We start from the raw sequence: 18,986 nt of genomic DNA, 5'->3' as shown, positions 1-18,986 counted from the left end.
ACCCCCAGGTCCTTCTGCATTGTAGCATGCTGCAGCTTTTCACCCTTTAAATAGTAATCCCTCCTACTATTATTTCTGCCAAAGTGGATAACCTCACACTTGCTAACATTATACTCCATCTGCCAGGTCCTCACCCACTCGCTCAGCCTATCCAGATTCCTCTGCAGACTTTCCACACCCTCCGTGCAATTTGCTTTTCCACTCATTTTCGTGTCATCAGCAAATTTTGTCACCCTACACTCAGCCCCCCCTCTTCCAGATCATCTATGCAAATGGTAAATAGCTGAGGCCCCAGCACCAATCCCTGTGGCACTCCACTAGTCACCAACCGCCAATCAGAATAGCATCCATTGATACCAACTCTCTGCCTCCTATTAGACAACCAATTCACTATCCATGCTAACACCTTACCCCCAACTGCATGCACCCTAACCTTCTGAAGCAGCCTTTTGTGAGGCACTTTATCAAATGCCTTTTGAAAATTGAGAAACACCACGTCCACCGGTTCCCCTCTGTCTACCGAAATGGTAAAGTCACCATGGCACAGGGATGACCATCAAGACAATACCTGTGCAGCAATCCAGACAGTCCTAAACCCCCTTAGCCCTGCAAGTGTATTTTCCTCAAGTGCCCATCCACTTTCCTTTCAATATCAATAATTATCTCCACTGCTATCACCCCCCTGTAGGCAGTGAGTTCCAGAGTTACATCCTGCAACTGAGTAGCTGTTCACAGGAGGGGCACAAACTTTGGCCTCAGCACCACTTTTTTATTATGCAAAAGTGGAATTTTGTGGTACAGTTGTGTAGATTAAATTACTGGGTGTTGAGATTTGTTGTTAAGAAATGAGGCATAATGATCCTGTTAGGGACCATTCACATTTCAAGAAATGGAAGCCTCTGCTACAGGTACTTATTTGCCTTGGGAATGTAGAATACTGTGAAGTAGTTGCACTGGAGGAGACCACTGCTGCCCTGTAAAGTCCTGCCTGTTCCCCTCAAAAGCCATGGACTGTACTGACGTGGAATATATCACCATTCTTTTACTGTTGCTGGATCAATTGACACATTGGTTAGCACTGCTGCCTCACAGCACCAGGGATCTGGGTTTGATTCCTGCTTGGGTCACTGAATGTGCAGAGTCTGCACATTTTCCCTATGTCTGTATGGGTTTCCTCCAGGTGCTCCGGTTTTCTCCCACAGTCGGAAAGATATGCTGCTTAGGTGCATTAGCCATGCTAAATTTTCCCTCTGTGTACCTGAGCTGGCGCTGGAATGTGGCAACTAGGAGATTTTCACAGCAACTTCATTGCAGTGTTAATGCAATCCAGAGTTAATAAATGAACTTAATCCTTGAACTCTCCTAACAGCACTGTGTCTCTACAACACACGCACTGCAGTGGTTCAAGGTAGCTCACTTTCTAAAGGGCAATTAAGGATGGGATTATAAATGTGGTGTTGCCAGTGATACCCACATCCCATAACCGAATGAAAAATATTCAGAAAATAAATCCATTTTGTGTTCATTAATAAACTAACCTGTCATAAAATATTTACAGTTGGATTGTTACACAGCCTCCGCCCTAATTCATAAAGAATCAATCAACAGCAAAAATTTAAATTTTATTCCGTAAAAAGTTGAGGTTAGCTCTATACATTTTGTACGATTCAGAAAACATAAGGATCAGAGCATTGGGTTCTCTACATCACTTTGAATTTTCAGTGGTATGAAGATCAGATGAAAATCTGTTTAAAGCTCAAATGCTATGCATTACAGAGTTCAGCATACACTAGGGTATTTTCGTAAATTTTAAAACTAGTTTCATACATTATTTCCTACTACAGGAAGTTTTAAAACCATTTGGCTTTATAGGAAGTGTTTGAAAAAAATAATGCAATGTTAGACCAGGTACGTATTTTTTTAAAAAAAGGAAAATGATAAATGTGTAAATACTTTGCAAAATCTTACCAGAATCTTTTCAAACTTAGTATAGATCAGCAAATAAGTTACCAAAGTTAAAATAATAAAGCAGAATTAGTGTTATTAAAATAATGTTGCCAAAACAAACTATGAAATCCTGAAATGTACTGATGATAGATTACGCCTTTCTTGAAGCAACCTATCGCAATGTGGGATAAATCAAAATGAAAAGGGGAATTGTCTGCAAATTCAACAAATACTTTAAGAAGGTTAAATTATTTGCTTATTCACAAAATAGCCACAGAAGTAAAAACAGTCTGAAAAATACAAACTCAATCTTGAATATTTATTCATACTCCATCTTTTGTGATCCACTGACCTTGGGAAGGGGAGCGAGGAGGGAAAATATATGCAAGGTGTTTAATAGGCATCAGAAATTTTGTATTCCATGTAATCAAATGTACAGGAGGAAGAAAGTTGTCATTAGCTAGGGCAAACGAAGGTTCCAACTTGTGCCAGTTCACATTGCAGTTGTTCTGCTAAGACGGAGCTGGCTACATACAAGGATAGGCATAAGAAGGCAGAAACAGCATGCTTGTCTTCATCGGCCGGGGCATTGAGTTTAAAATTTGGCAAGTCGTGTTGCAGCTTTATAAAACCTTAGTTAGACTCCACTTGGTCGCCACACTACCTGAAGGAGGTGGAGGATTTGGAGAGGGTACAGAAAAAGATTTATCAGGACGTTGCCTGGTATGGAGGAAATTAGCTATGAGGAGAGGTTGGTTTATTCTCACTGGAACGATGGAAGTTGAGGGACGACCTGATTGAAGTCTACAAGATTACGAGAGGCATGGACAGAGTGGATAGTCAGAAGCTTTTTCCCATGGTGGAGAAGTCAATTACTAGGGGGCATAGCAAATTTATAGCGAGGGGGATAGAATATAAAAGCAAGGAGGTCTTGCTGCAACTGTACAGGGCACTGGTGAGGCTGCAACTGGAGTACTGTGTGCAGTTTTGGTTGCCGCATTTGCGAAAGGATATATTGGCCTTGGAGGGAATGCAGAGAAGGTTCACTAGGCTGATACTGGAGATGAAGGAGAGATTGAATAGACTGGGTCTGTACTCATTGGAGTTTAGAAAGGTAAGGGGGGTTCTTATAGAGACATATAAGATATTGAAGGGAATAGATAGGGTAGAGGTAGAGAGATTCTTCCCGCTTAGAAAGGATTGCAGGACTAGTGGGCACAGCCTCAAAATAAGAGGGGGGGGGTGCGGTTTAGATTGGAGTTGAGGAGGAACTTCTTCAAGGATGGTGAATCTCTGGAATTCTCTGCCCATTGAAGTGGTGGAGGCTACCTCGCTAAATATATTTAAGTCACAGATAGATAGGTTTCTGATAGACAAGGGAATTAAGGGTTATGGGGAGAAAGCGGGAAAGTGGAACTGATTCACTTCAGATCAGCAATGATCTTGTTGAATGGTGGGGCAGGCTCAAAGGGCTAGATGACCCACTCCTGCTCCTATTTCTTATGTTCTTATAGGTTTAAGGTGTGAGGGGCAAGGTTTAAAGGAGATGTAAGAGGCAGATTTTTTACACACAGGGTGGTGGGTGCCTGGAACCCGTTGCCAGGGAAGGTAGTGGAAGCGGATACGCTAGTGACTTTTAAGGAGCGTCTTGACAAATACATGAATAGGATGGGAAGAGGGATATGGTCCCCAGAAGGGTAGGGGGTTTTAGTTAAGTCGGACAGCATGATTGGTGCAGGCTTGGAGGGCTGAAGGGCCTGTTCCTGTCCTGCAATTTTCTTTGTTCTTTGCCAGGCTCATTTCCTCCACTTCACACAACCAGGTCTAGCTGACTCAATTTAGGAAAGTCTTTGTTTGACCTTCATTACAACCGTGTCTACTTCAAAATAATGCTTCATGACCAATGAAATTTTGAAGTTGTGAAAGAAGCATTTAAATTTTTTTTGTTTTTCTACCCTAGAATTATTTTACAAAAACAGTTAAGGCAAACTCCCCTCATCTTTTCGGCAACTTTTTTGTGCTGTGAGTAGATGTATTAGGAGATGGATCAAGCACTTACAAGTCAAATAGCATTTCCCAAACCAGCTCAGCAATACTGTAGTGCTAAACTATAAGACAATTTGTGCTATCTGTTCATGACCTCAAGTTCAGCCTTGATAGCCCAAAACTCATTTTACTGCACCCAGTAGAGAGGTTGGATGTTTAGGGAGATGAAAGCGACACAATTCAATCCATTAACCGGAGCTGCATTTAATTCTGTTCACGAAACACATTGTGGTATAATCTAACATTGGGTTGCAGATTTGTTTTCTCTGTCAGTATCCCTGTCCCTACCTTGTGGAAACTGTAGACTTGAAAGCCACAATACAAGAGTTGCATAATACTTGCACTAAAAAATCTGCCCCAAAATACAAAATCGGGATAAAATTTAACCTCAGATTTTAACTCTAAGCAAATCAAAAACATGAAACTGGTTTTCTCCATGGCTATTTTTAATCAAATTTATTGAACATCTTCAAAATGTATTAATTTGTTATGAGGATTAATATTGCAACTCCTCCCCCACTACCAATTTTGTCTGCTCCAAACCAGGGATTTCTGAGGAATGGAATCTACAGCACACTTGTAAGGGCCTCAATAACAAGCCTCCTCCATAAGTTCATATCTTTACTGCACTGATGGTATTTTTCATTTCTTACACCAATCATCAAATGAAACATTGAATGCATTCAAGAGGCAGCTGGATATTGCACTTGGGACAAATGGGATCAAAGGTTGTAGGGAAAAAGCAGGATTAGGCTACTGAGTTGGATGATCAGCCATGATGGTAATGAATGGCAGAGCAAGCTCAAAGGGCCAAATGGCTTCCTCCTGCTCCTATCTTTGAAGTTTCTAACCTTGGACCTGGGCCAAATTGAATTGAAAGATACTTGTGTGATGCCATGTTTGCTGGAACTGGATTAAGCTACTTACTTACATTTCACTTGGGTAGCCTCACTAAAGGAGAACTTAATTCCTTCAGTCTGGATTGGATTTGAACTCGTGTTATTGAGATTGAAGAGGTGTCCAACCCAAAGCACAACCCAGTAGGCGGGATTCTCCAGTGCCCCGAGACTGGAAATTTCCACCCAAATCAAAAGACCTTTGAATGCTCCACTAAATATTTTTGTCTCACTCGCTGATTCCTGCAGCAGGTGAGATGAGAGAATTTTGACTGATCTAACAAATGAAGTGTTTGATCATGATGATACAATATACAGAGATAAGATATTAGTTCCGACAGCCAAAAGAACAGGAAGGAGTACTTCCCTTTCGGGCAGCTAAGGCAGGATTTTCCTTGCAGGTTTCAGAACTCCACTTGTATGTAAAACTGGCTCACTGCAATTTTCCCTTGGAGTGGCTTGCTGTCTAATTCAGTCAGAGACCTTTCATCTTGGAACCAATTTAGCAGGTGTCATGAAAGGTAAGAGAGGGACAAGGCAATTTAAATGGAGGCACCCTATCTAACCTTTTCAAAGGAGGTGGTGGCGGGGGGCAAGGAATTGAGATAGGGGAGGCAATTAAGGGGAACAAATTTGGGATAGTATGGTGACCCAAGGCACTGATATCATCACTAAATAAGACAAGAAAAACTAGTCAGCCTCTTCATTGTTTATGAACTTGGCAATACCAAGTAGGAGGCAATTCCGAACTACCACAACATCCACTTTTCAACTGAGTGCATAGAATTAATTGTTTGGCTGTGGCAAACGGGGGAAGAGGTATTTAAACTGCAACAAGGCATTGAAAAGAATTTGCAGTGTGAGAGTTTTTATAATCCAAAATATTTTAAACCAACCCTTTGCAGTTCAAACGATGAAATAAAGGGAGCACTGTTAACTGACATTTCTGCAAAGAGGCTATTTAAATAAATTCAATCAGGAAGTTTAAAATATAAAACATTTAAAAGCTTTATATTGAAGGGGGCACTCTCCCCCTCCAACACAAATTTCGGATGGATCACTGATCGCCTCATTTTTACTCCTTTTTCGAAAAAAAAAATTTGTGTTAGACAGCAAAAGGTTGCTGAAAATAACATAAGTGACAAGTTGATATTTATAGTCAGTCTGAAAAGAATAATGCAAAAAATGTTTACCCATGTCTCAGAAACTGTTAAAGGTAAAGCCACCATATGACCACTGACTACTCTCTCCTTTGAGGTGATTTTAACCTGGGGGTCGGCACATCTCAGGCTGGGGACAAGGTTGAGAAGGTGGGGCCTTTATGAATAACCTCAGCCTGTACCGGGGAGAAGTGAGGAGGATGACATGAACTAACAGAACATTTAACCTCCTTAAAAGTCTCTACACTTCTGTAACAAAAACTTCATAAAGGATTAAGGGCAGACACAAAGTTGGCCACACTTTTATAACAAAGGGTGTTTTTTGTGATGCTATTAATGTACAACCTAACCATACCAAGAGAAACATAGAAAACTGTACAAATACACAAAATTGGGTTTGTTTACACATAGGCCAACCTCCATTTCTAAATATTCGCTTAATGATTCCGATCTGAGGGGACGAGAATATGACTGATGATCAAAATGTGTATATGTTAAATTTAACAGAACCAAAGCAAAATTGTCCAGTCAATAATAATTCTTTCATATCATAGAATCTCTACAGTACAGAAAGAGGCTATTCGGCCCATCGATCCTGCACTGTCAACAATCCCGCTCAGGCCCTATCTATCCCTGCAACCCCATGTATTTATCCTGGGACAATGTGCAAACTCCACACAGACAGTGATGCGAGGTTGGAGTTGAATGCAGATCCCTGGCACTGTGAGGCAGCATGGCTGGCACAGTGGTTAGCACTGCTGCTGCACACAGCCAGAGACCTGGGTTCAATTCCCAGCTTGGATCACTGTCTGGTGTGTCTCCCATCATCCAAAAGACATGCTGATTAGATGCACTGGCCATGCCAATTTGCCCTTAGGGTACCCGAATAGGTGCCAAAGTGTGGCGACTAGGGGATTTTCACAATAACAATTGCAGTGTTAATGCAAATCTACTTGTGACACTAATAAAATAAACTTTAAACTAACTACTCTACCACCATGTTACCTCTGAACTTAGTTTGTAAATACAGTTCCCTTAGTCATATCTCCAAGGGTAAGTTCTAGTTTAATCAGAGTTCTAGTTCAAAATGGTTTGCACTGGTGCCAGAGATCTGGGTTCAGTTCTGCCTCGGGTGACTGACTAGAGTTTGCACGTCCTCCCCATGACTCCATAGGTTTACTTCAGGTGCCCCGAGTTCCTGCAGGTTAGGTGGATTGGCCATGCTAAGTTGCTTCTTAGTGTCAGGGGAATAAGCAGAGTAAATATATGGAGTTACGGGGATTGGGCCCAGGTGGGATTGTTGTTGGTGCAGATTCAATGGGCCGAATGGCTGCCTTCTGCACGATAGGGATTCTATGATCTGGGGGTGGCATAGTGGTTAGTGCTGCTGCCTCTAAGCGCCAGGGATCCAGGTTCAATTCCCAGCTTGGGTCACTGTCTGTGTGGAGTTTGCATATTCTCCCAGTGTCTGCGTGGGTTTCGTCTGGATGCTCCAGTTTCCTCCCACAATCCAAATATATGCAGGTTAGATTAATTAGTCACGCTAAATTGCCGCTTAGTGTCAGGAAGATTAGCAGGGTAAATACAAAGAACAAAATTAGCCCGGGAAACAGGCCCTTCGACCCAACGAGCCCGCGCCACCAGCTCAACACCACCAGTCCACCTCTCTACCCACGACCCCTGTCTAATGTTTTATGGCCATCCAGACTGAGGGAAAACTGATTTAGGGACAATTTATTCCTGCCAATCAGCCTAACAGCACAGTAAATATGTGGGTTTATGGGTATAGGGCCTGGGTGGGATTGTTATTAGTGCAGCCTCAAATGGGCCAAATGGCTGTTTCTGCAATATATGGATTCTATGATTTAATGATTTTATGAAATTTGTAACTACCCCCAGCACACGGTCAGCACATGTGCAAGTTACACATCTTAAAAAATCCAGACCCCATTGTATAGAAAAAATTATATTTTGCTACAGTATTTCCAACTAGGACTTAGTCAGGGGTGGGAAGCACATTGTAGTACACAGTGTAGAAGATAATTTCTGGTTGTTTGAACTGAACTTGGCAATTTGCTTTTATATATATATATATTTATATATTTTAGGTCCATACATAGGTTCACACGTGTGTAGACGTGGAGGCTTTGTTCTTTTTTAAAAAAAATTACTTAGGCACATATTTTTCCAGCTTGTAGATAAGTTCCACGGCAGCGTCAATATCTGGTACAATGTAGTCTGGGTCAGATAAATCAGCCTCAAACATGAAGTCCCTGTGCCCATGAAATACTGTCCCTGTGGTCAACTCCTCATGGCCTGCCATTGCATCTTTTGTGGGATTGTAGACACCTGTGCAAACCAGCACGGACTTACAGCAGGTAGCAGAACCTGGTGTCAGTTCGCTTGTCAACACGTCAAGGTCTTCATCCTGGGGAACCGTGGCTGTTTGCTTTCCTGCAGCAACTTTAGCTTGCACCCGTGAGCCTTTTGTAGAAGATTCCTCTTCAAGGTAGCGGTTGTATAGATTAGCACCATAGATGTCAGTCATTCGGTTATCTCTAAAAGAAAATTCACTTTTAGCTCATGAGCAAAGAACAAAGAACAAAAACAGCCCGGGAAACAGGCCCTTCGGCCCAACAAGTCTGCACCGCCATTTTAACATTACCAGTCCCCCCTTCCACCCATGACCCTTATCTATGATTATGGCATTCCACATTGAGGGAAACTAATTTAGGGACAATTTATTACCTCCAATCAGCCTAATAGCACATCTTTGAGGTGTGGGAGGAAACCGGAGCACCCGGAGAAAACCCATGCAAGCACAGGGAGAATGCGCAAACTCCCACAGACACTGGCCCAAATCCATGTGTCTGCACAGCAAACAGTGATAGTCACTGAGCTGTTGTGTTGCCCAGCATCTGGTCCAGTTTAAGCGTACACTAATGACATGAAGCACTAGGCTACTCTCGAACATCCAAGAGCAGCCCTAGTACAACCCATCACGTGTATGCCCCTCGTTGGACAACAGGGCGGACTGACTTAAAACCTGTGAATTAAAAGAGAAAAACATTAGTATCATTCCACATCCTTTTACATTACCAGGGACGTCCCAATGATAATGAACCTTATTTAAAACAATCTCCTATATCCTCCCATCTCCAACCCACTCTTAACTCTTAAACAACTCCAGCGTGCCTGCCTCCACCACCTTGCTTGGCAGAGCATTCCATACCCCCACTACCCTCTGTGTGAAAAACCTCCCTCTAATATCTGTGTTATACCTCTCCCCCCTCACCCTAAGCCCGTGGCCCCTCGTACTGTGTGTCTCTAACATAGGAAATAGCTTACCACTGTTTACTCTATCTATACCCTTCATAATCTTATATACTCTATTAGATCCCCCCTCAGTTGCCGTCTTTCAAGGGAAAACAGCCCCAATTTGCTCAATCTTTCCTCATAATCCAGTCCTTCCATACCAGGCAACATCCTGGTAAACCTCCTCTGCACTCTCTCCAGAGTTTCCATGTCCTTCCAGTAGTAAGGCGACCAGAACTGGACGCAGTACTCCAAATGCGGCCTAACGAACGTTCTATACAACTGCAACATTAGACTCCAGCTCTTACACTCTATACCCCTTCCCATAAAGGCTAACATAGCATAAGCCTTCTTCACAACCTTCTCCACTTGTACTGCCACCTTCAAAGACTTGTGCACTTGCACCCCCAGGTCCCGCTGCGTTTCTATACTCTTTATAGGTTTACCCTTTATCATATAACTCCCCCCTACATTATTCCGGCCAAAATGCATCACCTCGCATTTATCAGGATTAAACTCCATTTGCCATATATCTGCCCAATATACCAGCCTATCTACATCCCATTGTATTGCGTGACACTGCTCCTCACTGCCCGCCAATCCAGCCATCTTGGTGTCATCAGCATATTTGCTGATCACACCACTTACTCCCTCTTCCAAGTCATTTATATCTATTACAAAAAGAGGAGGTCCCAGTACTGAACCCTGCGGCACACCACTAGTGACAGACCTCCAGCTAGAAAAGGACCCTTCCACTACTATTCTCTGTCTCCTCTTAGCAAGCCAATTCTCAACCCATCTAGATACCTGGCCACGTATCCCATGAGCCTTAATCTTTTCAACCAACCTACCATGAGGGACTTTGTCAAACGCCTTACTGAAATCCATATAGACGACATCAACAGCTCGTCCTTCGTCGACCGTTTTTGTCACCTCCTCAAAAAATTCTACCAGATTCGTAAGGCAAGACTTCCCCTTTACAAAGCTGTGCTGCTTATCCCTAATCAGATCACAATGCTCTAAGTGCACATACATCCTATCCCTAAGAATCCTCTCCATCAACTTGCCTACCACTGACATCAAACTCACCGGCCTATAGTTACTAGGGTTATCCCTCCTCCCCTTTTTAAACAACAGTACCACGTTCGCTATCCTCCAATCCTCTGGGACCTCACCTGTGTCCAAAGAAGAGACAAAGATTTGCGTCAGAGGCCCAGCAATTTCATCTCTCGTCTCCCTAAGCAGCCTGGGATAAATGCCATCGGGCCCTGGAGATTTATCAGTTTTAATGCTACCTAAAAGCCCTAACACTTCTTCCCGCGTAATGGATAGTTCTTTCACTTGGTCCACAGCTCCCTCAAAGACTGTACCAGACATCAAGCCCCTCTCCTTCGTGAATACCGATGCGAAGTATTCATTCAGGATCTCCCCCATTCCCTTGGACTCTAAGCACAATCATGTGCAGTCCACAAGTAAGAGACACGTAGGACAACATTGGAGCAAATTCAGAGTTTTTTAATTCACTCTGACCCCCTCACCACCACCACCACCAACACCCCCCCCGACCCCCAGAATTTGTTTTGATTATTAAATCCCTTCATTTTTGCATTTGATTTGTGAAAAACTAGCTCTCCTCAAGGTTCCCTCCTCATACGATCTAGAGAACTACATATTTTTCACCAGCAAAGGTGTGAGGTGGTCGTGTAATGGTAATGTCTCTGGACCAGTGCTCCAGGAACCAGGGTTTAAATCCCACCAGAGTAGCTGGCGAAATTTAAATTCAATTAATAAATCTGGAATTAAAAGTTAGTCTAATTGAGGACAAATGATGTGCATGCAACTTTTTTCCCTTTGTCCCAAGGCACTAGGCAAGGATGTCCCCTTTCCCCCCTGTTATTTGCCATTGCTATTGAACCTCTTGCTGTGGCTTTTTGCAACAGTAAATGAGTGGTGGGGATTGGTCAGGAGGGAATCAAGTGGAGAGTATCGCTGTATGCAGACAATCTATTATTGTATGTTGGCAACCCGCCCAACTCGCTTCCCAAAGTCTTATCTATACTGGAGGGGTTTGGTTGTGTTTTGGATACAAGTTTAACTTGAATAAGAGTGAGCTCCTTCCTTTAAATGCAGCGGTTCATAGCCTCCCACTCCACACCCTGCCTTTCAAGATTGTCACTAGGCAGTTTACTTACTTGGGAGTGCAAGTGAGTAGCAAATTTAGTGGGCTTTTTGGAGCTAACTTTGCTGTACTCATGGGGTGGACAGAAATGATCCTCCCGTTATTGTCAGCAGGCCATATCAATGCAGTGAAGAAGAACATACTACCCAAGTTTTTGTATCTCTTTCAGTGCGTCCCCAGTGTTCATCCCCAAATCCTTTTTTCACAGGCTTGATTGGCTCATTTCAAGCTTTGTCTGGAATAGGAAAAACCCAAGAATACAGAAGACAGTCTTGCAAAGCCCTAAACGGGATGCCCAATTATTTTATTATTGGGCAGCCAATATGAGAGCAGTAGTGTGTTGGTTGCAGAGAGAGAGGCAACAGAAGGTTCTTTGTTGGCTGCAGTTAGAATCCTCCCCCTGTACTCCGTTTTCCCTGGCTGCCCTGATATGTTCCCTCCTCCCAGTACACTAGAAGCACACTTATCAAGTCAATCCCTAGAATTTGGATGCAACTTAGACGCCACTTTGGGTTTCAGGCCTGGCCACTGGCTTCCCTAGTGTTGGCTAACCATTTTTTTTCTCCATCTGTTTTGGATGGTGCCTTCTCTATGGGTCAAGCATGGGATCAGAACATTCCAGGACTTGTAAGTGCGACATTCCAGCAGGTGGTGGATAAGTTTGCTTTACCTGCAATGCACTTCTTCAGATATTTGTAAATTTGAGACTTTGTGCATAGGGCTGACATCCAGTTTCCGAAGCTCCCACCTCGTGCCTCCATTGACATCTTCTTAGTGCCTTCTGTTACTAAGCATGCTATCATTTCTGATATTTATTCTCAAATTCTGTCCCAACAAAACTCTCTCTCTATCAGTGGTTAAATCTTTATGAGAATGAGATCTGGGGGAGGAGTTCTCGGAGGAGCATTGGGACATGGTGCTGCATCAAGTACACTCCTCCTCAATATGTGCCAAGCTGGGTGTGATACAATGTCAACTCCTTCACAGAGCATATCCAACTAGGGTTAGACCTCTAGAATGTACCCAGGCACAAGCCCCATTTATGATCGGGGCTGGCAAGTTCCTGCTACTCTCTTACATAGGTTCTGGGTTTGCCCATCACTGTATAACTACTGGGCATCGATATTTGAGATGATTGCGGCAACGCTAGATTGGGACAAAAGTGCGTCCCCCCCAGGCTGCCCTGTTTGGATCGTGCCTTTAAATTCGCTGCTGCCGATATTCTAGGCAGATTTTGTGGCTTTCACTACATCCCTGGCAAGATGACTAATCCTGTTTTGGTGGAAATCAGGTGCACCCCCGACAGACACAGTGGTAGATACCACTAAGCTGGAGAAGATGAGATGCACGCTACATAGGTCCACTGCTAGGTTCTACAAGAGCTGGCATGTTGGGATGCTGCAGTTGGAGCTGGGTGAATAGATACCCACTGGCCCCAGGACGCCAGAGCTCCCCCAGAACCCCCTCTCCCCTGATTGGTGGATGCACCCTGGCCCTTTACCTGAGTACACTGTCCTATCCTACCGAGGCGTGGGGACCAACACAAGAACTTCTCTCTTTTCCCTCACTCTCTCCTTCACTGTCTGTCTCTCTTTTCTCTGCTCGCTAGTTTATAACCTGTGCTGTTTGGGTGCTCAGTTTGTTCTCCAACAGCGCTCCTCTAACTTTGTTTTTTATATTATTACTGTCGTTACTGGTGTAATCAGGCGGGACAGGCAGAATGGGTGCCGGGGGCACCAGGGACTTGTCCCCTGGCCACAGGGAGCCCTGTGTCCAGTCGTGTTGGAATGTACATACCCACACTGTGTGGATCTTTATCTGTGTTTGCTATTTAAGAAAATTTTCAATAAACATATCAAAAAAAAGTTGGTCTAATGGTGACAATTAAATGATTATCAGAAAAACACTTTTGATATAAATGCCCTTCAGGGAAGGAAATCTGCCATGCTTACCTGGTCTAGCCTAATATGGCTACAAACCTGTGGTAGTGTGGCTGACTTTTAAACACCCTCTCAAAAGGCCAGGTAAGCCAATCAGTGGCGCCAAACCACTAAAGTTTATTTTATTAGTGTCACAAATAGGCTTACATTAACACTGCAATGAGGTTACTGTGAAAATCCTCTAGTCACCACACTCCAAAGCCTGTTCAGGTACACTGAGGGAGAATTTAGCATGTCTAATGCACCTAACTATCACGTCTTTTGGACTGTGGGAGGAAACTGGAGCAACCGGAGGAAACCCATGCAGACAAGGGGAGAATGTGCAAACTCCACCAGTTATTGAACCCTTCTCTGGTGCTGTGTGGCAGCAGTGCTAACCACTATGCCACCCCACAAAGCTTACAAAATAAAGCAATGGAGCTGTATGGACCATCCAGCAACAACCTAGCCACCAGAATGGACAATAGCAAACCCAATCCTGTTGACCCTGCAAAGACTGCCTTACTAACATTTGCTGGCTTGTACCACCAATCTACTGGTCACAGATGCATCCGTTCATGACAGTGTCAGTAGGTATCACCATCGCAAAATCCTTGTGGAGACAAAGTCTCATCTTCATGTTGAGGATACCCTCCACCCAGTTTGGTGGCACACTATTCTGAATGGGATTGATTTCAACAGATCTAGCAATCCAAAACTGGGCATTCATCAACAGCAGCAGAATTATATTAACCACAATCAGTAACCTCATAGCCCAGCACATCCCACACTTTACCATGATACCATCCAGCTGGGTATCAGTCTTAGTACAATGAAGATTGCAGAAGGACATGCCAGGAACGGCACCAAGCATACTTAAAAATGAGGTGTCAACCTTGTGAAGCTACCACACAGGTCTACTTGATGCAAAATGGCATAAACAGCATGCGACAGACAAAGTTAAGCAATCCCACAACCAACATATCAGATCGAAGCTCTGCACTGCTGCCTCATCCAGTTGTGAATGGAGTTGGGCAATTGAACAGTTAAACAGGAAGAGGCTCTGCAGTGAGCCCAGCACACTGGTGCAAAAGACAAAGCTGAAGCGTTTGCAACAATCTTCAGCCACAAGTGCCGAGTTGATGATCCATCTTGGCCTCCTCCAGAGATTTCGGTCTTCAGCCAATTCTATTCACTCCACGTGATGCCAAGGAATGGCTGACAGCACTGGATACAGCAAAGGCTATGAGCCTTGACAGCATTCCAGCAACAGTACTAAAGACATGTGCTGCAGAACTTGCTATGTCTCTAGCCAAGCTGCTCCAGAACAACTACAACACTGGCAGCTACCTCGCACTGTGGAAAGCTGCCCAGCTTTGCCCTGACCACAAAAAGCAGACAAATCCAACCCAGCCAATTAAAGGCCATAAGCTTACTCCCGATCATCAGTAAAGTGATGGAAGGGATCATCGACAGTATTATCAAGCGGCACTTACTCAAGTAAGTTGCTCACAGATGCTCAGTTTGGGTTCTGGCAGGACCACTCAGCTCCTGACCACATTACAGCTTTGGTGCAAACTTGGATTTTTTGTTGAAATCTTTTCATTTTGCAACTTGGTGAGGTGAGGAAAGAGTGACTGCCCTTGATATCAAGACAGCCATTGATTCAGCGTGGCATCAAGGATTCCTGGTAAAACTGGAGTCAGTGAGAATTGGCTGAAAACTCTCCAGTGGTTGGAGTCGTGTCCAGCGCAAAGGAAGATGGTTGTTGGAAGTCAGTCATCTCAGTTCCAGGACATTGCTGCAGGAATTCCTCAGGTTTGTGTCCTAGACCCAACCAAATTTAACTGCTTCAACAGTGACCTTCCTTCTATCATTAGGTCAGAAGTGGGGGGACGTTCGCTGATGATTGTACAATGTTCAGCACCATTCACTGTTCCCCAGATACTGAAGCAATTCGTGTCCATATGCAGCAAGATTTGGACAGCAATCCAGCTTCAGCTGATAAATGGCAAGTAAATTTTACACCACGCAAGTGCCAGGCAATGATCATCTCCAAAAAGAGAGAATCTAAACCTCTTTCCTTCACTTTCAATGGCATTACCATTGCTTAAACTCCCATTATCAACAACTTGGAGATTATCATTGAAGAGGAACTGAACAGGAACAGCCAAAAAAGTACTCTGGCTACAAGCGCAGGTTAGAGGCTAGGAACCCTGCAGCGAGTAACTCACCTCCTGGCTCTCCAAAGTCTGACCACTATCTACAAGTCAGGAGTATGATGGAATACTCCTCAGTTGCCTGGATCAGTGCAATTCCAGCGATGCAGGAAGTTTGATACCATCCAGGACACAGCAGCCTTGATTGCCACCCCATATATCACCTTCACTCTCTCCAGCACTAATGCACATTGGCAGCAGTGTGTACCATCTACAAGATGCACTGCAGTCACTCACCAATTTTTTTTTTGATAGAACTTTGCAAATTGTGATCACTACACCTGCAAGTTCCCCTCACACATCACCCTGACTTGGAAATATATCACTGATCCTTCACCGTCACTGGATCAAAATCCTAGAATTCCCTCCCCAGCAGGGTTGTGGGTGTACCTCCATCTCAGGGACTGCAGTGGTTCAACAAGGTGGCTCACCACCTTCTCAAGAGCAACTAAATGTGGCCCAGCCATTGACACCCACATCCTGTGAAAAATAAATCTTTTAAAAAGACACACCTGTTCTTATTGATCTGGATTCTGTCTTTGTGCAATTTGTCATCAAGCATGTTTCCCCAAATTGATACCATTTCACTTTGCTCCCTTGCTCCTCTCCCCTTCTCCAAATGAACAATCTATGACTCACTTGGATACACAGGTTCTTTAACCAGGGAACAACTGACTTGAGGCATATGTACAGGGGCTGAAAGATACCCTGACTTGCATGGTACAAGGCGTTTGACAAAGTACCTCACAAGAGGTTATTGCAGAAGGTCAGGGGACATGGAGTTGGGGGTAGGGTGTTAGCGTGGATAGAGGATTGGTTGTCAAATAGGAGGCAGAGAGTGGGGGTTAATGGGTGCTATTCGGATTGGCGGATGGTGACTAGTGGAGTGCCCCAGGGGTCGGTGCTGGCGCCTCAGCTATTTACCATTTATATAGATGATCTGGAGGAGGGAACTGAGTGTAGGGTGTCGAAATTTGCTGATGACACCAAGATTGGGGGAAAGGCAAATTGTGTGGAGGGTGTGGAGAGTCTGCAGAAGGATCTAGATAGGCTGGGCGAATGGGCCAGGAAATGGCAAATGGAATTTAATGTTGGCAAGTGTGAGGTGGTCCACTTTGGTAGGAATAATGGTAGGAAGGATTATTACTTACGTGGCGAAAAACTGCAGCAGGCGACGGTGCAGAGGGACCTCGGGGTCCTTGTGCATGAGTCGCAAAAACCCAGCTTGCAGGTGCAGCAGGTGGTCAGGAAGGCGAATGGGATGCTGGCCTTCATAGCGAGGGGGATTGAATATAAAAGTAGGGAGGTCTTGCTGCGGCTGTATAGGGCATTGGTGAGGCCGCAGCTGGAGTACTGTGTGCAGTTTTGGGCGCCATACTTACGCAAGGATATTTTGGCCTTGGAGGGAGTGCAGAGGAGGTTTACTAGGCTGATGCCGGAGTTGAGGGGATTAAGCTATGAGGAGAGGCTGAATAAATTAGGCTTGTACTCGTTAGAGTTTAGAAGGATGAGGGGAGATCTCATTGAGACGTATAAGATGATGAATGGGATGGATAGGATAGAGGTGGAGAGACTCTTCCCGTTCAGAAAGGATAGTAGGACTAGGGGGCACAGCCTCAAGATAAAGGGGGGGTGGTTTAGAACGGAGTTGAGGAGGAACTTCTTCACTCAAAGGGTGGTGAATCTCTGGAATTCTCTGCCTGTTGAAGTGGTGGAGGCTGCCTCGCTAAATATTTTTAAGACGCGGGTTGATGGGTTTTTGATAAGAGAGGGGATTAAGGGTTATGGGGAGAGGGCGGGAAAGTGGAACTGAGACACGACAGATCAGCCATGATCTTATTGAATGGCGGGGCAGGCTCGAAGGGCTAGATGGCCTACTCCTGCTCCTATTTCTTATGTTCTTAGGAGCAGAACGGACAAGTAAAAGGGAAGAAGGATAGCTAAAAGCCCGAAGGCAAATCAGGGGCTTGCTCCTCCACCTTCCCCACCCCTATCAGAAATGGGAAATGTTAAGATGTGGAGATGCCAGCACTGGACTGGGGTAGGCACAGTAAGAAGTCTCACAACGCAGAATCGCCGAGCAGAAACTGATAACCAACTTCCGCACACGAGGACGGCCTCAACAGAGATCTTGGGTTTATGTCACACTATGTGTAACCATTTGGCCTGGGCTTGCAAAATCTTACTAACTGTCCTGGCTTGAGACAATTCACACCTCTTTAACCTGTGCTTAACCCTCTCTCCACTTACATTGTCTGCACCTGTAAAAACTTGATTGCCTGTTAAGACTCACATTCCAACCATTATCTTGTAATTGAGTCTGTACCTATATACACGTGGTTTGTGAACACAACTCTCCACTCACCTGATGAAGGGGCAGTGCTCCGAAAGCTCGTGCTACCAAATTAAACCTGTTGGACTTTAATCTGATGTTGTGAGACTTCTTACTGGGAAACGTTAAGACCAGGTGGATTGTAACTTGAATTTCACATTGACAACAAGCTTTGCAGTTTCAAATAGGTTTTTCTTTATACATTGAGATGCTAGACAGCTGCTGCTATCAGAGTACAAAACATTTTAAAAAGAAAAATATCTGGCAATCTAAATTTTTCTTTTTGCTCCCTTCAAATTGCTCAAAATGCATTTTTTACCATAATTGTAGCCACTTACCCAATGGCGTACAGTGTGTGAATAGGTTTCAGCCATCCTCTTCCCGCAGCTTGAGCCCTTATAAGACACTCTGCATAATGATAGGTTATTTCACTTGGTTTTCCCAGCACGAGCTCGTATTTAAGATCTTTGCCTGTGATTTTCTTGTAGATGTTTTCGAGACACAGCACAAATATTCCATGGCCGAACCTGCTGGGCCGCAGGGGAAAAGTCAAAGCAAAAAAAATAAATCGCACCACAGAAAATTGCTTTCTCCTCCAGTTGCTGGCAGGATTGCTAACTGTAACTTCAACTTCTATCACAAGAGAAATTTACTTCACTCCTGCTGTCCTGTTTGCCAACTACTGTGGAAGAGGGAGAAACAGAAAAGGACAATTATGCAGTGCCTGTAACATAGTAAAACACTTCACAGGAGTGCCTATCTGACAAGAGCAGAAAATGCTCGAAAAGCTCAGCAGGTCTGACAGCAACTATGGGGAGAAAATAGAGCAAACATTTTGAGTCGAGATGACCCTTCAACACAGCAGCTCAGGCGAAGGGTCATCTAGACTCAAAACATCGGCTCTATTCTCTCCCCTCAGATGCTGCCAGTCCTGCTGAGATTTTCCAGTATTTTCTGTTTTTGTTTCAGATTC

The 18,986-nt window shown here is 44.2% G+C and overlaps 1 protein-coding gene across 1 annotated transcript in view; it reads right to left on the bottom strand.

The window, feature by feature from the left end:
- Positions 1 to 1,631: 1,631 nt before the first annotated feature.
- LOC145337380 (haloacid dehalogenase-like hydrolase domain-containing 5) overlaps positions 1,632 to 18,986 on the bottom strand; it is a 56,813-nt gene continuing 39,458 nt past the window's right edge. The window contains exons 7-8 of the mRNA XM_080182169.1: positions 18,352 to 18,540; positions 1,632 to 8,607 (exon numbers count right to left, since the gene is read on the bottom strand). Of these exons, the coding sequence (XP_080038295.1) occupies positions 8,217 to 8,607; positions 18,352 to 18,540 (580 nt within the window). The 3' untranslated portion in view covers positions 1,632 to 8,216. The remainder of the gene's footprint in view (positions 8,608 to 18,351; positions 18,541 to 18,986) is intronic.

This window comes from Carcharhinus amblyrhynchos, chromosome 3, assembly GCF_965287045.1.
Source record: "Carcharhinus amblyrhynchos chromosome 3, sCarAmb.v2.hapA, whole genome shotgun sequence".
In the NCBI taxonomy this organism is placed as follows: domain Eukaryota; kingdom Metazoa; phylum Chordata; class Chondrichthyes; order Carcharhiniformes; family Carcharhinidae; genus Carcharhinus; species Carcharhinus amblyrhynchos.
Note: the sequence above shows the minus strand (reverse complement) of the source record. Positions and strands in the feature narration are given on the sequence as shown.